Source organism: Rhinopithecus roxellana, chromosome 11, assembly GCF_007565055.1.
Source record: "Rhinopithecus roxellana isolate Shanxi Qingling chromosome 11, ASM756505v1, whole genome shotgun sequence".
In the NCBI taxonomy this organism is placed as follows: domain Eukaryota; kingdom Metazoa; phylum Chordata; class Mammalia; order Primates; family Cercopithecidae; genus Rhinopithecus; species Rhinopithecus roxellana.
In genome coordinates, this window is record NC_044559.1 from 1,607,710 (window position 1) to 1,628,411 (window position 20,702).

At 38.3% G+C, this 20,702-nt stretch overlaps 1 protein-coding gene across 4 annotated transcripts in view; it reads right to left on the reverse strand.

Annotated features, from left to right (window-relative positions):
* ZFAND4 (zinc finger AN1-type containing 4) overlaps positions 1-20,702 on the reverse strand; it is a 76,334-nt gene that overhangs the window by 14,509 nt on the left and 41,123 nt on the right. For all 4 annotated transcript variants that reach the window (XM_030941323.1, XM_030941324.1, XM_030941325.1 and 1 more), the window contains one exon: positions 14,862-15,009. In XM_030941323.1, coding sequence (XP_030797183.1) covers positions 14,862-15,009 — 148 coding nt within the window. The remainder of the gene's footprint in view (positions 1-14,861; positions 15,010-20,702) is intronic.

The window sequence follows — 20,702 nt, forward strand, 5'->3', positions numbered from 1 at the left end:
GATAAGAGAGAAGGTGGTTGTATATTAGACATAGAAGTTCTAACAGGGCAGGCAGGGTATCTCATGCCGCTGAGGCAGGAAGGTCACTTGAGCCCAGGAGTTCGAGGCTGCAGTGAGCTCAGGCTATGGCACCCCAGCCTGGGTGACACCGCAAGACCCTGTTTCTAAAACAAAAAACAAACAAACAAAAAAAAACGACGACGACAACGACGTTCTAACTTACGTAAAAAATAAGCTCCAAATGCCGGGTGCGGTGGCTCACGTCTATAATCCCAGCACTCTGGGAGGCCGAGGTGGGCAGATCACCAGTTCAGGAGATCGAGACCATCCTGGCTAACACGGTGAAACCCTGTCTCTACTAAAAATACAAAAAAATCAGCTGGGCACGGTGGCGGGCGCCTGTAGTCCAACTACTCCAGAGGCTGAGGCAGGAGAATGGCGTGAACCTGTGAGGCCGAGCTTGCAGTGAGCCGAGATCGCGCCACTGCACTCCAGCCTGGGCGACAGAGCGAGACTCCATCTCAAAAAAAAAAAAAAGTTCCAAAAACGAAAATAAACCAAAAAAACAAAGTACTAAAAAAGAAAAAACATAAATTCTAAGAAATCATCCTGAAATAAAAGACTTGAATCTTTATGTTAAAAATGCTCAAGTGTATAGTGAAAATTGACCTTGAAGAGTTAATTCCAAGATACATCCTAGTAAAACCATTACATTTAAAAGGAAAAAAAAATCCTCATTTTCTCTAGATAAGAAAACCAAATCATTTACAGAGAAAAGAAAGATTGGTAATTAGATTTCCCAATGGCAATATAAAAAGCAAAACAACAGCAGAGCAACATTTTAGACAAACTCAAGGGAAAAGATGTGAACCAAGCATTTTATATCCAGGCAAGCCGTATTTAAGGATTAAGGCTAATGTTTCCAGCGTTAAAAAAAAGATGAATATTTAAGGCTATGGATATCCCAATTATACTGATTTGATGTTTACAAATTATATTCATGTATTAAATTATCACATGTACCCTGAAAACATATCTATTATGTATCAATGTAAAGAGGAAAATACCAACATAGAAGAAAAACCTACAATTAATATCATACATAATGGTAAAAACAAATAAAAATGTTAAGTCTAAAGAAAAGGGTTTGAACATCAAAAAATTCAAGAATTACTGCACCTACAAGCCTTTCTTGAGGACTTTAGATGAGCTTCTTCTAACCAAAATGTATGGAGAAACCTACAGCAAAAAGACTGATCATAAGAATGGAATATAATTGGCTGGGCACAGTGGCTTATGCCTGTAATCCCAGCACTTTGGGAGGCCAAAGTGGGTGGATCACAAGGTCAGGAGTTCGAGACCAGCCTGGCCAACATGGTGAAACCCTGTTTCTAATAAAGATACAAAAAAAAAATTAGCCAGGCGTGGGGGCGCACACCTGTAATCCCAGCTACTCAGGAGGCTTAGGCAGAAGAATCACTTGAACCCAGGAGGCAGAGGTTACAGTGAGCCAAGATCGCACCATTGCACTCCAGCCTGGTGGACAAGGCGAGACTCCATTTCAAAAAAAAAAAGGTGGAATATAATTAAAACTAAAATAAGGGTGAGTACAAAGATAAATGATTTGTAAATGCTATGTTTTCTTTAAAAAAGCAGAAAAAATTTTTAATGAGAGGATGAAGAGAGAAAAGAAAAAAGTTCACTGATTTTCACTTAGTAATTGGGAGTTAAAGGATACTTAAAGCTGGCAAATGAAAGAGGAGGAGGTTAAATAAAGAAAAGGCAGATCAAGAACACGATAAACAGTATTAACGTAAAGTGAATCAATAAAACAAAATGCAAAAGCCTTCTGAAATACCAAAAAATACACACTTACACATTCATATATACAGATACACACAAAAGAAAGCATAGAGAAGGAAACTGTAAATATAACAAAATAAGACATTTAAGACCAAATATGAAGTCATATCAATAAATATAAATGTGATTAAGTTACCCATTTTTTAAAATTTCAAACTGGCTCACAAAGCAAAAACCAACTCTATACTGTATATAAAGGAAATATATAAAACAAAATAACTTAAAAGTTAATAAATAGAGGCATGGGAAAAGGTATACCAAGCAAATGAAACCAAGAAGATACCAGTAGATATGGGCCTGATATCAGGCAAGGAAAATTCAAGGGGAAAGTCAGTCAGTGTGATAGAGATCAAACATTTCACTGCTTTTGTAACTAGCAACACAGTGAAAATATAAGTTATTAGTATTTATGTACCAAATTACACAACTACCACCTTCTTACAGCAAAAAGTATGGGAAATGAAAAGAGAAATACACAGAAACCTATGAATAATAGACCTTCATCTATTACTGTTCTCATTCTAAGACAGATCAAGTTGACAAAAAAAAAAAAAAAAAAAACCTTAATCAATAAGGTCTATCTTATAAATATCTAGCAAACTTTTACCTTTACGATAGAGAATAAACTGTCTTCTGAGGTATATATTCATGAAAAGTGCTATTAGATCCCAAAGAATAAAATGCTATAAAGTAGAAATACAAACAATATTCTCTGAGTTCCAAGCAATAAAACTAGAAATTAAAAACAATGAAAAATCAAGCACGGCATGGTTCTGCACACATAGTCCCAGCCATGTGGGAGGCTGAAATTGGAGGATCCCTTGATCCCAGGAGTTCAGTAACATAGTAAGACTCCCACCTCTTAAAAAAAAAAGAAAAGAAAGGAAAAAGAAAAACCAAAAAGCCTCTACCACCAGAACATTTTCAAACTATAGTTAAACTACTCGTGGACTAATGAGGAAACACCAACTAAAATTGCAAATTTTCTTTAAAAAAGAAAAAGAAAAAGAAACTACTACAAATTAACATTATGTGCCTTCTGATGTGTTGCACTGAGAATAAATCATCTGTGTAGTATCCTAACAAAAATGTTCAACTTCCATCTAATCATAATGAAACAGCCAAATCTCCAAATTGAAGAATATTTTACAAAACAACTGATTTACATTCTTCAAAAATATTTTACATGAATGTCCAAATAAGGCTTAGAAACGATGAAAACATTACAATGAAATGCAATGCATCGTTCTTGATTGGATCCCAGATCAAAAACAATATAAAATGCTATTACGCACATTATTAAGACCTGAGAAATATGAATATAGATGACATAATATGTATCAATCATAAATGAGTATGGTAACTGTATCATAATCATGTAAAAGGTGGCACTTATTCTTAGGAGACACATGCTAAATAAAGTATTTGGGGGAAGTGTCATGATATCTTAACTCGCAAATAGATCAGCTAAAAAAAAATCCAAACAGAAAGCAAATGTGGGAAAATATTAATTGATGAATCTAGTCTTATAACATTTCTAAATAATTAAACATTTCTCAGCCAGGTGTAGTGGCTCACGCCTGTAATCCCAGCACTTTGGGAGGCTGAGACAGGCAGATCACGGGATCAAGAGATCAAAACCATCCTGGCCAACATGATGAAACCCTATCTCTATTAAAAAAACAAAAATTAGTTGGGCATGGTGGTGCATGCCTGTAGTCCCAGGTACTCGGGAAGCTGAGGCAGGAGAATCGCTTGAACCTGGGAGGAAGAGGTTGCAGTGAGCCGAGACCACGCCACTGCACTCCAGCCTGGACAACAGAGCAAGACTCCATCTCAAAAAAAAAAAAAAAAAAAAAAGAAGTAAACATTTCTCAAAATTGAAAAGGTAAAAATAAGTTTTCGGACAAATGCTGAGAGAAAATATCATCAGGAACCCTAAATGGAAGCACTAGTACTAGAAGTCCTAGCTGGAGAAATCAGACAAGAGAAAGAAATAAAGGGCATACAAATTTGAAAAAAGGAAGTCAAATTATCCTTGATTGCAGATAATATGATCTTGTATTTGGAAAAACCAAAAGACTCCACCAAAAAACGATTAGAACTGATAAACACATTCAGTAAAGTTGCAGGATACAAAATCAACGTATAAAACGCAGTAGCATTTCTATATGCCCACAGTGAATAATCTAGAAAAAGCAAGAAAGTAATCTCATTTGCAATAGCTACAAATAAAGTAAAATAAAATACCTAGGAATAAACTTATCTAAAGAAGTGAAAGATCTCTATAATGAAAGCTATTAAACATTGGAGGACACAAAAAAATGAAAAAATATTCCGTGTTCATGAGTTGGAAGAATTAATATTGTTAAAATGTCCATACTGCCCAAAGCAATCTACAAATTCAACATAATCTCTATCAAAATATCAATGACATTTTTCACAGAAACAGAAAAAATAATCCTAAAATTTACGTGGAACCACAAAAGACACAGAATAGTCAAAGCCATCTAAGCAAAAAGAACAAAACTGGAGGAATCACAATTATCTGACTTTAAATTATACTACAGAGCTACAGGAACCAAAACAGCATGGTACTGACATGACCATAGATGCACAACCAATGGAACAGAATAGAGAACCCAGAAACAAGTCCACAGACCCATAGTGAACTTATTTTTGATAAAGGTACCAAGAACATACACTGAGGAAAGGATAGTCTCTTCAATAAATGATGTTGGGAAAACTGGATCCACATGCAGAAGAATGAAATTAGACCCCTTATTTTTCACCATATACAAAAATCAAATCTAAATGAACTAAAGACTTAACTCTAAGATCTGAAACTATGAAACTACTAAAAGAAAACACTGAAAGTAGGGTCTCACAGAGATATCTGTATACTTATGTTCACAGCACCATTATTCACAATAGCCCTAAAAGATGGGGGCAAACCAAGTGTCCACTGAGGAATAAATGGATTAAAAAAATGTGGTATACAGCCATACAATGAAATATTATCCAGCCTTAGAAAAGAAGGAAATTCTGACACATTATGACAATTTTACAAGATAAAAAACTTCTGGAGATTGGTTGCACAACAACGTGTTATACACTTAACATTACTGAACTGTGTGTACACTTAAGATGGTCAAGATAATTTTATGTCATACGTATTTTACCACAATCAAACAAAATTTTAAAAATTTTAATAGTAGAATCTAGGTATTAGATAAATAACTGCTCATGGTAAAATTCTTTCAACCTTACTGTATATTGGAAAAGAAATAAAAATATAGATCAAAATTTCTCTCATGAACAAAATCTTAATGCAAAAATCCTAAAGAAAATATTAATAATTTAAATCTAAAGAAATGAAAAGGAAAATACATCACAACCAAGAATGGTTTATTCTAACAATGCAAGAATATTTCATATTTTTAAAAAATCAGTTCATCACAATATCAGAATATTTTTATTCAGTGTAAAATAATTCTTATTTCTCTTTGGACTTTTTGACTATCAGTTACTTAGAAGTGTATTATTTTCAAATATCAGACAGTTTTCCACATATCTATTACTGATTTCCAATTTTATTCCATTGTAATCAGAGTGCATTTTTGTATTATTTGGAATCTTTTATAATTTATTTGAAACTGGTCTGGGCGCAGTGACTCATACCTGTAATCCCAGCACTTTGGGAGGCCGAGACAGGCGGATTGCTTGAGGTCAGGAGTTCAAGACCAATCTGACCAACATGATGAAACCCCGTCTCTACTAAAAATACAAAAAATTAGCCAGGCATGGTGGTATGAGCCTGTAGTCCCAGCTACTCGGGAGGCTGAAGCAAGACAATCGCTTCAACCTAGGAGGTGGAGATTGTAGTGAGCCAAGATTGTGCCACTGACCTTCAGTCTGGAGGACAGAGCAAGATTCTGTCTCAAAAAAAAAAAAGAAAAGAAAAGAAAAGAAAATTGAACCTGTTTTATGGCACACAATATGGTTTACCCTGGTAAATGTTCTACATGCACTTAAAAAGAAATGTGTACGGGGGGCGGAGCAAGATGGCCGAATAGGAACAGCTCCAGTCTCCAACTCCCAGCGCAAGCGACACAGAAGACCGGTGATTTCTGCATTTTCAACTGAGGTACTGGGGTCATCTCACTAGGGAGTGCCGGACAATCGGTGCTGGTCAGCTGCTGCAGCCTGACCAGCGAGAGCTGAAGCAGGGAGAGGCATCGCCTCACCTGGAAGCGCAAGGGGGAAGGGGATCCGTTTTCCTAGCCAGGGGAACTGAGACACACAACACCTGGAAAATCGGGTAACTCCCACCCCAATACTGCGCTGTAAGCATACAGGCATTCCAGGAGAATATATCCCACACCTGGCCGGGAGGGTCCCACGCCCACGAAGCCTCCCTCACTGCTAACACAGCAGTCTGCCGCGATCTATCCGCAAGGCAGCAGCGAGGCTGGGGGAGGGGCGCCCGCCATTGCTGAGGCTTAAGTAGGTAAACAAAGCCTCTGGGAAGCTCAAACTGGGTGGAGCTCACAGCAGCTCAAGGAAGCCTGCCTGTCTCTGTAGTCTCCACCTCTGGGGACAGCGCACAGCTGAAGACCAACAGGGGAAGTAGCGGGAGCCGGTGCACACGCGAACGACTCTGTCTGACAGCTTTGGGGAGAGCCATGGATCTCCCAACGTGGAGGTTGAGATCTGAGAACGGACAGACTGCCTGCTCAGGTGTGTCCCTGACCCCTGAGTAGCCTAGCTGGGAGAAATCCCCAACTAGGGGCAGTCTGACACCCCACACCTCACAGGGTGGAGTACACCCCTGAGAGGAAACTTCCAAAGGAAGAATCAGACAGGTACACTCGCTGTTCAGCAATATTCTATCTTCGGCAACCTCTGCTGCTGATACCCAGGCAAACAGGGTCTGGAGTGGACCTCAAGCAATCTCCAACAGACCAACAGACAGTCCTTCTGACTGTCAGAAGGAAAACTATCAAACAGGAAGGACACCTATACCAAAACCCCATCAGTACGTCACCACCATCAAAGACCAGAGACAGATAAAACCACAAAGATGGGGAAGAAGCAGGGCAGAAAAGCTGGAAATTCAAAAAATAAGAGCGCATCTCCCCCTGCGAAGGAGCGCAGCCCATCGCCAGCAACGGATCAAAGCTGGTCAGAGAATGACTTGGACGAGAGGAGAGAAGAAGGCTTCAGTCCATCAAACTTATCAGAGCTAAAGGAGGAATTACGTACCCAGCGCAAAGAAACTAAAAATCTTGAAAAAAGAGTGGAAGAATTGACAGCTAGAATAATTAATGCAGAGAAGATCATAAACGAAATGACAGAGATGAAAACCATGACACGAGAAATACGTGACAAATGCACAAGCTTCAGTAACCGACTCGATCAACTGGAAGAAAGAGTATCAGCGATTGAAGATCAAATGAATGAAATGAAGCGAGAAGAGAAACCAAAAGAAAAAAGAAGAAAAAGAAATGAGCAAAGCCTGCAAGAAGTATGGGATTACATAAAAAGACCAAATCTACGTCTGATTGGGGTGCCTGAAAGTGAGGGGGAAAATGGAACCAAGTTGGAAAACACTCTTCAGGAAATCATCCAGGAGAACTTCCCCAACCTAGTAGGGCAGGCCAACATTCAAATTCAGGAAATACAGAGAACACCACAAAGATACTCCTCGAGAAGAGCAACTCCAAGACACATAATTGCCAGATTCACCAAAGTTGAAATGAAGGAAAAAATCTTAAGGGCAGCCAGAGAGAAAGGTCGGGTTACCCACAAAGGGAAGCCCATCAGACTAACAGCAGATCTCTCGGCAGAAACTCTACAAGCCAGAAGAGAGTGGGGGCCAATATTCAACGTTCTTAAAGAAAAGAATTTTAAACCCAGAATTTCATATCCAGCCAAACTAAGTTTCATAAGTGAAGGAGAAATAAAATCCTTTACAGATAAGCAAATGCTTAGAGATTTTGTCACCACCAGGCCTGCCTTACAAGAGACCCTGAAGGAAGCCCTAAACATGGAAAGGAACAACCTGGTACCAGCCATCGCAAAAACATGCCAAAATGTAAGACCATCGAGGCTAGGAAGAAACTGCATCAACTAACGAGCAAAATAACCAGTTAATATCATAATGGCAGGATCAAGTTCACACATAACAATATTAACCTTAAATGTTAATGGACTAAATGCTCCAATTAAAAGACACAGACTGGCAAACTGGATAAAGAGTCAAGACCCATCAGTCTGCTGTATTCAGGAGACCCATCTCACATGCAGAGACATACATAGGCTCAAAATAAAGGGATGGAGGAAGATCTACCAAGCAAATGGAGAACAAAAAAAAGCAGGGGTTGCAATCCTTGTCTCTGATAAAACAGACTTTAAACCATCAAAGATCAAAAGAGACAAAGAAGGCCATTACATAATGGTAAAGGGATCAATTCAACAGGAAGAGCTAACTCTCCTAAATATATATGCACCCAATACAGGAGCACCCAGATTCATAAAGCAAGTCCTTAGAGACTTACAAAGAGACTTAGACTCCCATACAATAATAATGGCAGACTTCAACACTCCACTGTCAACATTAGACAGATCAACGAGACAGAAAGTTAACAAGGATATCCAGGAATTGAACTCATCTCTGCACCAAGCGGACCTAATAGACATCTATAGAACTCTCCACCCCAAATCAACAGAATATACATTCTTCTCAGCACCACATCGCACTTATTCCAAAATTGACCACATAATTGGAAGTAAAGCACTCCTCAGCAAATGTAAAAGAACAGAAATTATAACAAACTGTCTCTCAGACCACAGTGCAATCAAACTAGAACTCAGGACTAAGAAACTCAATCAAAACCGCTCGACTACATGGAAACTGAACAACCTGCTCCTGAATGACTACTGGGTACATAACGAAATGAAAGCAGAAATAAAGATGTTCTTTGAAACCAATGAGAACAAAGATACAACATACCAGAATCTCTGGGACACATTTAAAGCAGTGTGTAGAGGGAAATTTATAGCACTAAATGCCCACAAGAGAAAGCAGGAAAGATCTAAAATTGACACTCTAACATCACAATTAAAAGAACTAGAGAGGCAAGAGCAAACACATTCAAAAGCTAGCAGAAGGCAAGAAATAACTAAGATCAGAGCCGAACTGAAGGAGATAGAGACACAAAAAACCCTCCAAAAAATCAATGAATCCAGGAGTTGGTTTTTTGAAAAGATCAACAAAATTGACAGACCGCTAGCAAGGCTAATAAAGAAGAAAAGAGAGAGGAATCAAATAGATGCAATAAAAAATGATAAAGGGGATATCACCACTGACCCCACAGAAATACAAACTACCATCAGAGAATACTATAAACGCCTCTACGCAAATCAACTAGAAAATCTAGAAGAAATGGATAATTTCCTGGACACTTACACTCTCCCAAGGCTAAACCAGGAAGAAGTTGAATCCCTGAATAGACCAATAGCAGGCTCTGAAATTGAGGCAACAATTAATAGCCTACCCACCAAAAAAAGTCCAGGACCAGATGGATTCACAGCTGAATTCTACCAGAGGTACAAGGAGGAGCTGGTACCATTCCTTCTGAAACTATTCCAATCAACAGAAAAAGAGGGAATCCTTCCTAACTCATTTTATGAGGCCAACATCATCCTGATACCAAAGCCTGGCAGAGACACAACAAAAAAAAGAGAATTTTAGACCAATATCCCTGATGAACATTGATGCAAAAATTCTCAATAAAATACTGGCAAACCGGATTCAGCAGCACATCAAAAAGCTTATCCACCATGATCAAGTGGGCTTCATCCCTGGGATGCAAGGCTGGTTCAACATTCGCAAATCAATAAACGTAATCCAGCATATAAACAGAACCAAAGACAAGAACCACATGATTGTCTCAATAGATGCAGAAAAGGCTTTTGACAAAATTCAACAGCCCTTCATGCTAAAAACGCTCAATAAATTCAGTATTGATGGAACGTACCTCAAAATAATAAGAGCTATTTATGACAAACCCACAGCTAATATCATACTGAATGGGCAAAAACTGGAAAAATTCCCTTTGAAAACTGGCACAAGACAGGGATGCCCTCTCTCACCACTCCTATTCAACATAGTGTTGGAAGTTCTGGCTAGGGCAATCAGGCAAGAGAAAGAAATCAAGGGTATCCAGTTAGGAAAAGAAGAAGTCAAATTGTCCCTGTTTGCAGATGACATGATTGTATATTTAGAAAACCCCATCGTCTCAGCCCAAAATCTCCTTAAGCTGATAAGCAACTTCAGCAAAGTCTCAGGATACAAAATTAATGTGCAAAAATCACAAGCATTCTTATACACCAGTAACAGACAAGCAGAGAGCCAAATCAGGAATGAACTTCCATTCACAATTGCTTCAAAGAGAATAAAATACCTAGGAATCCAGCTTACAAGGGATGTAAAGGACCTCTTCAAGGAGAACTACAAACCACTGCTCAGTGAAATAAAAGAGGACACAAACAAATGGAAGAACATACCATGCTCATGGATAGGAAGAATCAGTATCGTGAAAATGGCCATACTCCCCAAGGTTATTTATAGATTCAATGCCATCCCCATCAAGCTACCAATGAGTTTCTTCACAGAATTGGAAAAAACTGCTTTAAAGTTCGTATGGAACCAAAAAAGAGCCCGCATTGCCAAGACAATCCTAAGTCAAAAGGACAAAGCTGGAGGCGTCACGCTACCTGACTTCAAACTATACTACAAGGCTACAGTAACCAAAACAGCATGGTACTGGTACCAAAACAGAGCTATAGACCAATGGAACAGAACAGAGTCCTCAGAAATAATACCGCACATCTACAGCCATCTGATCTTTGACAAACCTGAGAGAAACAAGAAATAGGGAAAGGATTCCCTATTTAATAAATGGTGCTGGGAAAATTGGCTAGCCATAAGTAGAAAGCTGAAACTGGATCCTTTCCTTACCCCTTATACGAAGATTAATTCAAGATGGATTAGAGACTTAAATGTTAGACCTAATACCATAAAAACCCTAGAAGAAAATCTAGGTAGTACCATTCAGGACATAGGCATGGGCAAGGACTTCATGTCTAAAACACCAAAAGCAATGGCAGCAAAAGCAAAAATTGACAAATGGGATCTAATTAAACTAAAGAGCTTTTGCACAGCAAAAGAAACTACCATCAGAGTGAACAGGCAACCTACAGAATGGGAGAAAATTTTTGCAACCTACTCATCTGACAAAGGGCTAATATCCAGAATCTACAAAGAACTCAAACAAATATACGAGAAAAAAACAAACAACCCCATCAAAAAGTGGGCAAAGGATATGAACAGACATTTCTCAAAAGAAGACATTCACACAGCCAACAGACACATGAAAAAATGCTCATCGTCACTCGCCATCAGAGAAATGCAAATCAAAACCACAATGAGATACCATCTCACACCAGTTAGAATGGCAATCATTAAGAAGTCAGGAAACAACAGGTGTTGGAGAGGATGTGGAGAAATAGGAACGCTTTTACACTGTTGGTGGGATTGTAAACTAGTTCAACCATTATGGAAAACAGTATGGCAATTCCTCAAGGATCTAGAACTAGATGTACCATATGACCCAGCCATCCCACTACTGGGTATATACCCAAAGGATTATAAATTATTCTACTACAAAGACACATGTACACGTATGTTTATTGCGGCACTATTCACAATAGCAAAGACTTGGAATCAACCCAAATGTCCATCTGTGACAGACTGGATTAAGAAAATGTGGCACATATACACCATGGAATACTATGCAGCCATAAAAAAGGATGAGTTTGCGTCCTTTGTAGGGACATGGATGCAGCTGGAAACCATCATTCTTAGCAAACTATCACAAGAACAGAAAACCAAACACCGCATGTTCTCACTCATAGGTGAGAACTGAACAATGAGATCACTTGGACTCGGGAAGGGGAACATCACGCACTGGGGCCTATCATGGGGAGGGGGGAGGGGGGAGGAGGGAGGGATTGCATTGGGGAGTTATACATGATATAAATGATGAATTGATGGGTGCTGACGAGTTGATGGGTGCAGCACACCAACATGGCATAAGTATACATATGTAACAAACCTGCACGTTATGCACATGTACCCTAGAACTTCAAGTATAATAAAATAAAATAAAATAAAATAAAATAAAATAAAAAAGAAATGTGTACTCTGCTGTTTTGGGTAGAGTATACTGTAAATGGCAGTTGGGTCAAGTAGGTTGATAGTGTTTTTCAAGTCTCCTAAATCCACTGATTTTCTATCTGTTCCATCGATTCTTGAGAGTGGGATGTAGGAATCTTTGAACAAAAGTATTTGTTTATTTCTTTGTAGATTTTGCTTCATGTATTTTGAAGTTCTATTATTAGGTGCATAAACATTTAGGACTGTAAAAAAAGGATTTTTTTTCTTAATAGAGCTAGGTCAATTGTTCTCCAACTGAAACAAACAAAAAAAGATCTTTACCCCACTTTACATTATATCAAAAAAATTTCAGGTGGGCGCGTGGCTCACGCCTATAATCCCAACACTTTGGGAAGCCAAGGCGGGAGGACTACCTGAGGTCAGGAGTTCAAGACCAGCCTGGCCAACATGGCAAAACCCCATCTCTACTAAAAATACAAAAGTAGCCAGGCATGGTGGCACATGCCTGTAGTCCCAGCTACTCAGGAGGTTGAGGCAGAAGAACTGCTTGAACCAAGGAGGTGGAGGTTGCAGTGGGCCAAGATTGTGCCACTGCAGTCCAGCCTGGTGACAGAGCAAGACTCCATCTCAAAAAAAAAAAAAAAAAAAATTCAGCTGGACTAAACCTAAGTGAGAGAAAAACAATCATAAAGCTTTAAGACCTGTGGTAGGAAAGTATTTCATGAAAAGGTTATCAAAAATGATAATCACAAAAGCAAACTGGGCACAGTGGTTCACGCCTGTAATCCCAGCATTTTGGGAGGCTGAGGCGGGTGGATCACGAGGTCAAAAGTTCGCGACCAGCCTGACCAACAAGGTGAAACCCCGTCTCTACTAAAAATACAAAAATCAGTCAGGCGCGGAGGCACGCGCCTATAATCCCAGCTACTCAGGAGGTTGGGGCAGGAGTATTGCTTGAACCTGGGAGGTGGAGGTTGCAGTGAGCAGGGATCGCACCACTGCACTCCAGCCTGGGCGAGAGGGTGAGACTCCGTCTCAAAAAAAAAAAACAAAAGCAAAACTGATAAATTAGAATAGAATTAAAAACATTCACCAAAAGAGTAAGAAACTAAAAGAACAAGTCACCAAAGAGTGTTAGAAATACCTGCAACCCATATATCTGACAAAGGACTTGTATCCACAGTATACAAAAATGCCTAGAAATCAATAAGCAAAAGGCAGAGAACTCAATTTAAAAGTAAACAAAAGACTTGAACAGGCACTTCACACAAAAAAATATCTTAACGATCAATAATCACATGAAAAGTCAGCATTATTCCTCATTAGAGAAATATAAATGAAAACCATTTACACAGTCACCAGAATGGTTACAATTAAAAGGACTGACAATATCAAGTGTTGGCAAGAATGTGGCATAAACTAGAACTCTCACATTGCTGGTAAGAGTGTAAATTGGTTCAAATGCTTGGCAAAATTATTTGGCATAATACTAAAGTTAAACACATATCTTTCCTCTGACTCTGAAAGTCCATTGCTAGGTATATGCTCCAAAGAAACAAGTGCATATGTCCACCAAAGAATGTATGAGAATATTCAAAGCAGGTTTATTGATAAAAGCCAAAAGCTAGAGACAACTCAGATGTCCATCAAAAGGAAAAGAGAGAAGCAAATTGAGGTAAATCAATCACATAGTACAAAAGTATACAACAATAAAAAAGAATTAACTGATACATGCAACCACATGGATAAATCAAACAAATATGTTGAACAAAAGAAACCAGACCATATTCTCTATGATTCCATTTATATAAATTTCAGGAATAGGAAAAACGTATTTATGGTAATAGATGTAAGAATAGTAGTTATTTCTGAGAGTGCGAAAAGGTAGATATTAACTGGGAAATATTATGAGGTAACATTCTGGAGTGAAAGGTCCTATTTTAATTTGGGTTGTGTCTATATGAGTGTATACAAATGTAAAAATTCATCATGTGGTATATTAAAGATTTTTGAATTTTATTATATATGAAAAGGAAGGGAACCATTAATAGAGTAAAAAGGAAAGCAATAAAGTGGTAATATGAAACAAAGGACTTTTATCTAGAATATATATAAAACTCCAAAAAAATTCTGTAACAAAAAACATACAACCCAATAGAAAAATGGAAAAATATAGGTGTTTTATTAAAAAGCGTATCCAAATGCCCAATAAACATATGAAAGGTGCTCAACCTTCCAGGTCTCATCAGAGAAATGCAATTAAAACCACAATGTGATGCCACTACAAAGCAGAATTACAAAAATTACAAAGGACCATGCCAAATACTGGGAAGAATATGGGAAAACGGCAACTCTCATTCACTGTTGTAAAGAATGCAAACTGGTTCAATCACTTTAGAAAACTGACACTATCTACTAAATAGTAGATATCTTTATCCATAATAAATAACTATTAACATATTTTTAAAAAGTAATTATTGCAAGATTAAGATTAAGCTCTCTTTTTTTGTCCTTCTTAGACCCAGAATGATCTTTAAAATGATGAATTATATTAAGTGCAGTATAATCCCTTCAGGTGTGCTTCTAATCTAAAAAAAACAATTTATCCCTTTTAGAAGTTTAATAAATAACTGAGGCCAGAAACCTGAAAGGAATAATAGTTTATAATATTTTCACAATGACCAACAGACCTCATCGCTGAGTGCCCTGCAGGGGTAAGCGAGAGATAAGCCTGGCCAAATGCCAACAGCTTCACCTTTTTGCTGAGATTCATATTCTTCATCTTAGCCTTCAGCAGCTTCATCTTATTCATAGTTATTGAATTTTCAATTATCTGTTGCCCAGTAGAATAAGGCTCAGTTTCTTCATCTTCATCTGTATCCGAACTATGCATAGAACCACCACTGAAAAGAAAACAATAACTACTTGAAATTTTTCTGATACCTGCTCAGTGACTAAAAATGCTCTATAGGAAACAGCAATCTATAGAAGTTACTAATGATAAAACACTACTTCCATTTTGTCAATGTCAATGTCAATGCAAGGAAAATATATTTCAAAGAATGTACTTCTTAAAAGAAAAAATGAAATTGGAATAAATATTATGATCTAGCATTACTGAAAATCTAGTATAGCTGAGCTTCTCCGAATTCACCACATCATAAATGAAGCTGTTTTGGCACCTGTTATATCATTCCCAAAGAGGCAAAATCCATTTCCTTGAGAATGTCTGATTTCATTTTATCAGGCAAGGCTGATAATTGTACAACCCAGACAACAGGTTGGTGAGATTTCCATGAATCAGAATTTTTTAAAAATTGGCACGGGAGAGAAGTACAGATTTTTAGTCATCCTGAGGGGATTCTCACTTAAAAAAAAAAAAAAAAAAAAAAGAATTCATGCACAGGTGTCATCACTTTCTATTCTTAAGACTATTCTTAAAGAGCAAATATATATATATGTGTGTATGTATGTGTGTGTGTATATATATACATAGAGAGAGAGAGAGAGAGATCCTTTTTTTTTTTTTTTGAGATGGAGTCTTACTCTGTCACCAGGCTGGAGTGCAGTGCGCAATTTCGGCTCACTGCAACCTCTGCCTCCCAGGTTCAAGCGATTCTCCTGCCTCAGCCTCCCGAGTAGCTGGGACTACAGGTGTGTGCCACCACACCTGGCTAATTTTTTGTATTTTTAGTAGAGACAGGGTTTCACCGTGTTAGCCAGGACAGTCTTTTTTTCTTTTTTCTTTTTTCTTTTTTTTTTTTTTGAGGCGGAGTCTCGCTCTGTCGCCGCGCCCGGCCGCCAGGACAGTCTTGATCTCCTGACCTCCTGATCCACCTACCTCGGCCTCCCAAAGTGCTGGGATTACAGGTGTGAGCCACTGCACCCAGCTAATAAATTTTCTTAAGTAGAAATAACTTAAAATTTGTCTAAGTATGTTTGAAAATGTAAAAACCTAGAATAGCATAGATTTTAACAAGAAAAAAGACATCCAGTCAAGTCATGATACAAGCTATTAAACAGGTTAAACATTTTAATTACTGATCAACCACAGTGATGTTATTCATATTTCAATGTAATTAATATTTGGAACCCTTCCTCTTTGATTGCATAATGATGTATCACACTATTCTCATATTTATATTTACATGTTTGTTTTGCCCCTTATTCCCCCATATGTAAGCAAGTTGAAGCAGCTCTAGATTTTTGTTTTTTTCTGTATCCTTTTTTTTTTTTTTTTTTTTTTTTTTTTTTATTATCCTTTAATTTCTAGGGTACATGTGCAAACGTGCCGGTTTGTTAAATGTCTACTTATGCCATGTTGGTGTGCTGCACCCATCAACTCGTCAGCACCCATCAATTCATCATTTATATCATGTATAACTCCCCAATGCAATCCCTCCCTCCTCCCCCCTCCCCCCCCCCATGATAGACCCCAGTGTGTGATGTTCCCCTTCCCGAGTCCAAGTGATCTCATTGTTCAGTTCCCACCTATGAGTGAGAACATGCGGTGTTTGGTTTTCTCTTCTTGTGATAGTTTGCTAAGAATGATGGTTTCCAGCTGCATCCATGTCCCTACAAAGGACGCAAACTCATCCTTTTTTATGGCTGCATAGTATTCCATGGTGTATATGTGCCACATTTTCTTAATCCAGTCTGTCTTCTTAGTATGCACCAGGCACAGCGCTTGGCACATAGCCAATAAATGTTTGATGAACTGAACACAAAGATTTGAAATTTAATTTATCTTTTCTATAATGGGAAAATTAGAATGGCAAGGATTTGATAAAATACAAGCTCAGCACATTTGGAGAATGATTAAAACTTTAAAGAAAGCAGAATAAGAATACATATTAGTTTTTATGCAGATTTACTTATAGGAAAACTAGGTTATCCACACTATGGAAGTATGAGAGTTAATAAAATTTCCCATTTTATATGGTTGTAAGAAATGGAAACAATTTAGGATAGCCTTAATAGGGTATATTCCTTAATGTTTCTGAAGCACATATTATTGCCACACAAGGGCAAAAAAGAGAGTAGACAGCCCCATTCCTACATTTTATATGGCGCAACATGAAATGCTCTGAAACTGTGAGTTAATTACACGCACTACATTCATGGGTAGCATCAGAAGGAAGAATGTAGGACTGGTCTCCACAACCAATTCAGTCTGTGATGCTTGACTTGTGAAAGTCACAGTTACCTACTACAGCGTGGCTACCACAGTATGATAACCAACACAAGTACAACACTGAAGTAATAACATTGCCTGCCATTTACTGAATGCCTGCTCTGCCAGGCATTTCCCACACATTATTCCTAATTCTCACAAAACTACATAAGGTAGATATTATTATTATTATTATTATTTTTATTATACTTTAAGTTCTAGGGTACATGTGCTTAACGTGCAGGTTTGTTACATATGTATACTTATGCCATGTTGGTGTGCTGCACCCATCAACTCGTCAGCACCCATCAATTCATCATTTATATCTTGTATAACTCCCCAATGCAAGCCCTCCCGCCTCCCCCCTCCCCCCTCCCCATGATAGGCCCCTGTGCGTGATGTTCCCCTTCCCGAGTCCAAGTGATCTCATTGTTCAGTTCCCACCTATGAGTGAGAACATGCGGTGTTTGGTTTTCTGTTCTTGTGATAGTTTGCTAAGAATGATGGTTTCCAGCTGCATCCATGTCCCTACAAAGGACGCAAACTCATCCTTTTTTATGGCTGCATAGTATTCCATGGTGTATATGTGCCACATTTTCTTAATCCAGTCTGTCACAGATGGACATTTGGGTTCATTCCAAGTCTTTGCTATTGTGAATAGTGCCGCAATAAACATACGTGTACATGTGTCTTTGTAGTAGAATAATTTATAATCCTTTGGGTATATACCCAGTAGTGGGATGGCTGGGTCATATGGTACATCTAGTTCTAGATCCTTGAGGAACTGCCATACTGTTTTCCATAATGGTTGAACTAGTTTACAATCCCACCAACAGTGTAAAAGTGTTCCTATTTCTCCACATCCTCTCCAACACCTGTTGTTTCCTGACTTCTTAATGATTGCCATTCTAACTGGTGTGAGATGGTATCTCATTGTGGTTTTGATTTGCATTTCTCTGATGGCGAGTGACGATGAGCATTTTTTCATGTGTCTGTTGGCTGTATGAATATCTTCTTTTGAGAAATGTCTGTTCATATCCTTTGCCCACTTTTTGATGGGGTTGTTTGTTTTTTTCTCGTATATTTGTTTGAGTTCTTTGTAGATTCTGGATATTAGCCCTTTGTCAGATGAGTAGGTTGCAAAAATTTTCTCCCATTCTGTAGGTTGCCTGTTCACTCTGATGGTAGTTTCTTTTGCTGTGCAAAAGCTCTTTAGTTTAATTAGATCCCATTTGTCGATTTTTGCTTTTGCGGCCGTTGCTTTTGGTGTTTTAGACATGAAGTCCTTACCCATGCCTATGTCCTGAATGGTACTACCTAGATTTTCTTCTAGGGTTTTTATGGTATTAGGTCTAACATTTAAGTCTCTAATCCATCTTGAATTAATCTTCGTATAAGGGGTAAGGAAAGGATCCAGTTTCAGCTTTCTACTTATGGCTAGCCAATTTTCCCAGCTCCATTTATTAAATAGGGAATCCTTTCCCCATTTCTTGTTTCTCTCAGGTTTGTCAAAGATCAGATGGCTGTAGATGTGTGGTATTATTTCTGAGGACTCTGTTCTGTTCCATTGATCTATATCTCTGTTTTGGTACCAGTACCATGCTGTTTTGGTGACTGTAGCCTTGTAGTATAGTTTGAAGTCAGGTAGCGTGACGCCTCCAGCTTTGTCCTTTTGACTTAGGATTGTCTTGGCAATGCGGGCTCTTTTTTGGTTCCATATGAACTTTAAAGCAGTTTTTTCCAATTCTGTGAAGAAACTCATTGGTAGCTTGATGGGGATGGCATTGAATCTATAAATAACCTTGGGGAGTATGGCCATTTTCACGATATTGATTCTTCCTATCCATGAGCATGGTATGTTCTTCCATTTGTTTGTGTCCTCTTTGATTTCACTGAGCAGTGGTTTGTAGTTCTCCTTGAAGAGGTCCTTTACATCCCTTGTAAGCTGGATTCCTAGGTATTTTATTCTCTTTGAAGCAATTGTGAATGGAAGTTCATTCCTGATTTGGCTCTCTGCTTGTCTGTTACTGGTGTATAAGAATGCTTGTGATTTTTGCACATTAATTTTGTATCCTGAGACTTTGCTGAAGTTGCTTATCAGCTTAAGGAGATTTTGGGCTGAGACGATGGGGTTTTCTAAATATACAATCATGTCATCTGCAAACAGGGACAATTTGACTTCTTCTTTTCCTAACTGGATACCCTTGATTTCTTTCTCTTGCCTGATTGCCCTAGCCAGAACTTCCAACACTATGTTGAACAGGAGTGGTGAGAGAGGGCATCCCTGTCTTGTGCCAGTTTTCAAAGGGAATTTTTCCAGTTTTTGCCCATTCAGTATGATATTAGCTGTGGGTTTGTCATAAATAGCTCTTATTATTTTGAGGTACGTTCCATCAATACCGAATTTATTGAGCGTTTTTAGCATGAAGGGCTGTTGAATTTTGTCAAAAGTCCTTTTCTGCATCTATTGAGACAATCATGTGGTTCTTGTCTTTGGTTCTGTTTATATGCTGGATTACATTTATTGATTTGCGAATGCTTGAACCAGCCTTGCATCCCAGGGATGAAGCCCACTTGATCATGGTGGATAAGCTTTTTGATGTGCTGCTGAATCCGGTTTGCCAGTATTTTATTGAGAATTTTTGCATCAATGTTCATCAGGGATATTGGTCTAAAATTCTCTTTTTTTGATGTGTCTCTGCCAGGCTTTGGTATCAGGATGATGTTGGCCTCATAAAATGAGTTAGGGAGGATTCCCTCTTTTTCTATTGATTGGAATAGTTTCAGAAGGAATGGTACCAGCTCCTCCTTGTACCTCTGGTAGAATTCAGCTGTGAATCCATCTGGTCCTGGACTTTTTTTGGTGGGTAGGCTATTAATTGTTGCCTCAATTTCAGAGCCTACTATTGGTCTATTCAGGGATTCAACTTCTTCCTGGTTTAGCCTTGGGAGAGTGTAAGTGTCCAGGAATTTATCCATTTCTTCTAGATTTTCTAGTTGATTTGCGTAGAGGCGTTTATAGTATTCTCTGATGGTAGTTTGTATTTCTGTGGGGTCAGTGGTGATATCCCCTTTATCATTTTTTATTGCATCTATTTGATTCCTCTCTCTTTTCTTCTTTATTAGCCTTGCTAGCGGTCTGTCAATTTTGTTGATCTTTTCAAAAAACCAACTCCTGGATTCATTGATTTTTTGGAGGGTTTTTTGTGTCTCTATCTCCTTCAGTTCGGCTCTGATCTTAGTTATTTCTTGCCTTCTGCTAGCTTTTGAATGTGTTTGCTCTTGCCTCTCTAGTTCTTTTAATTGTGATGTTAGAGTGTCAATTTTAGATCTTTACTGCTTTCTCTTGTGGGCATTTAGTGCTATAAATTTCCCTCTACACACTGCTTTAAATGTGTCCCAGAGATTCTGGTATGTTGTATC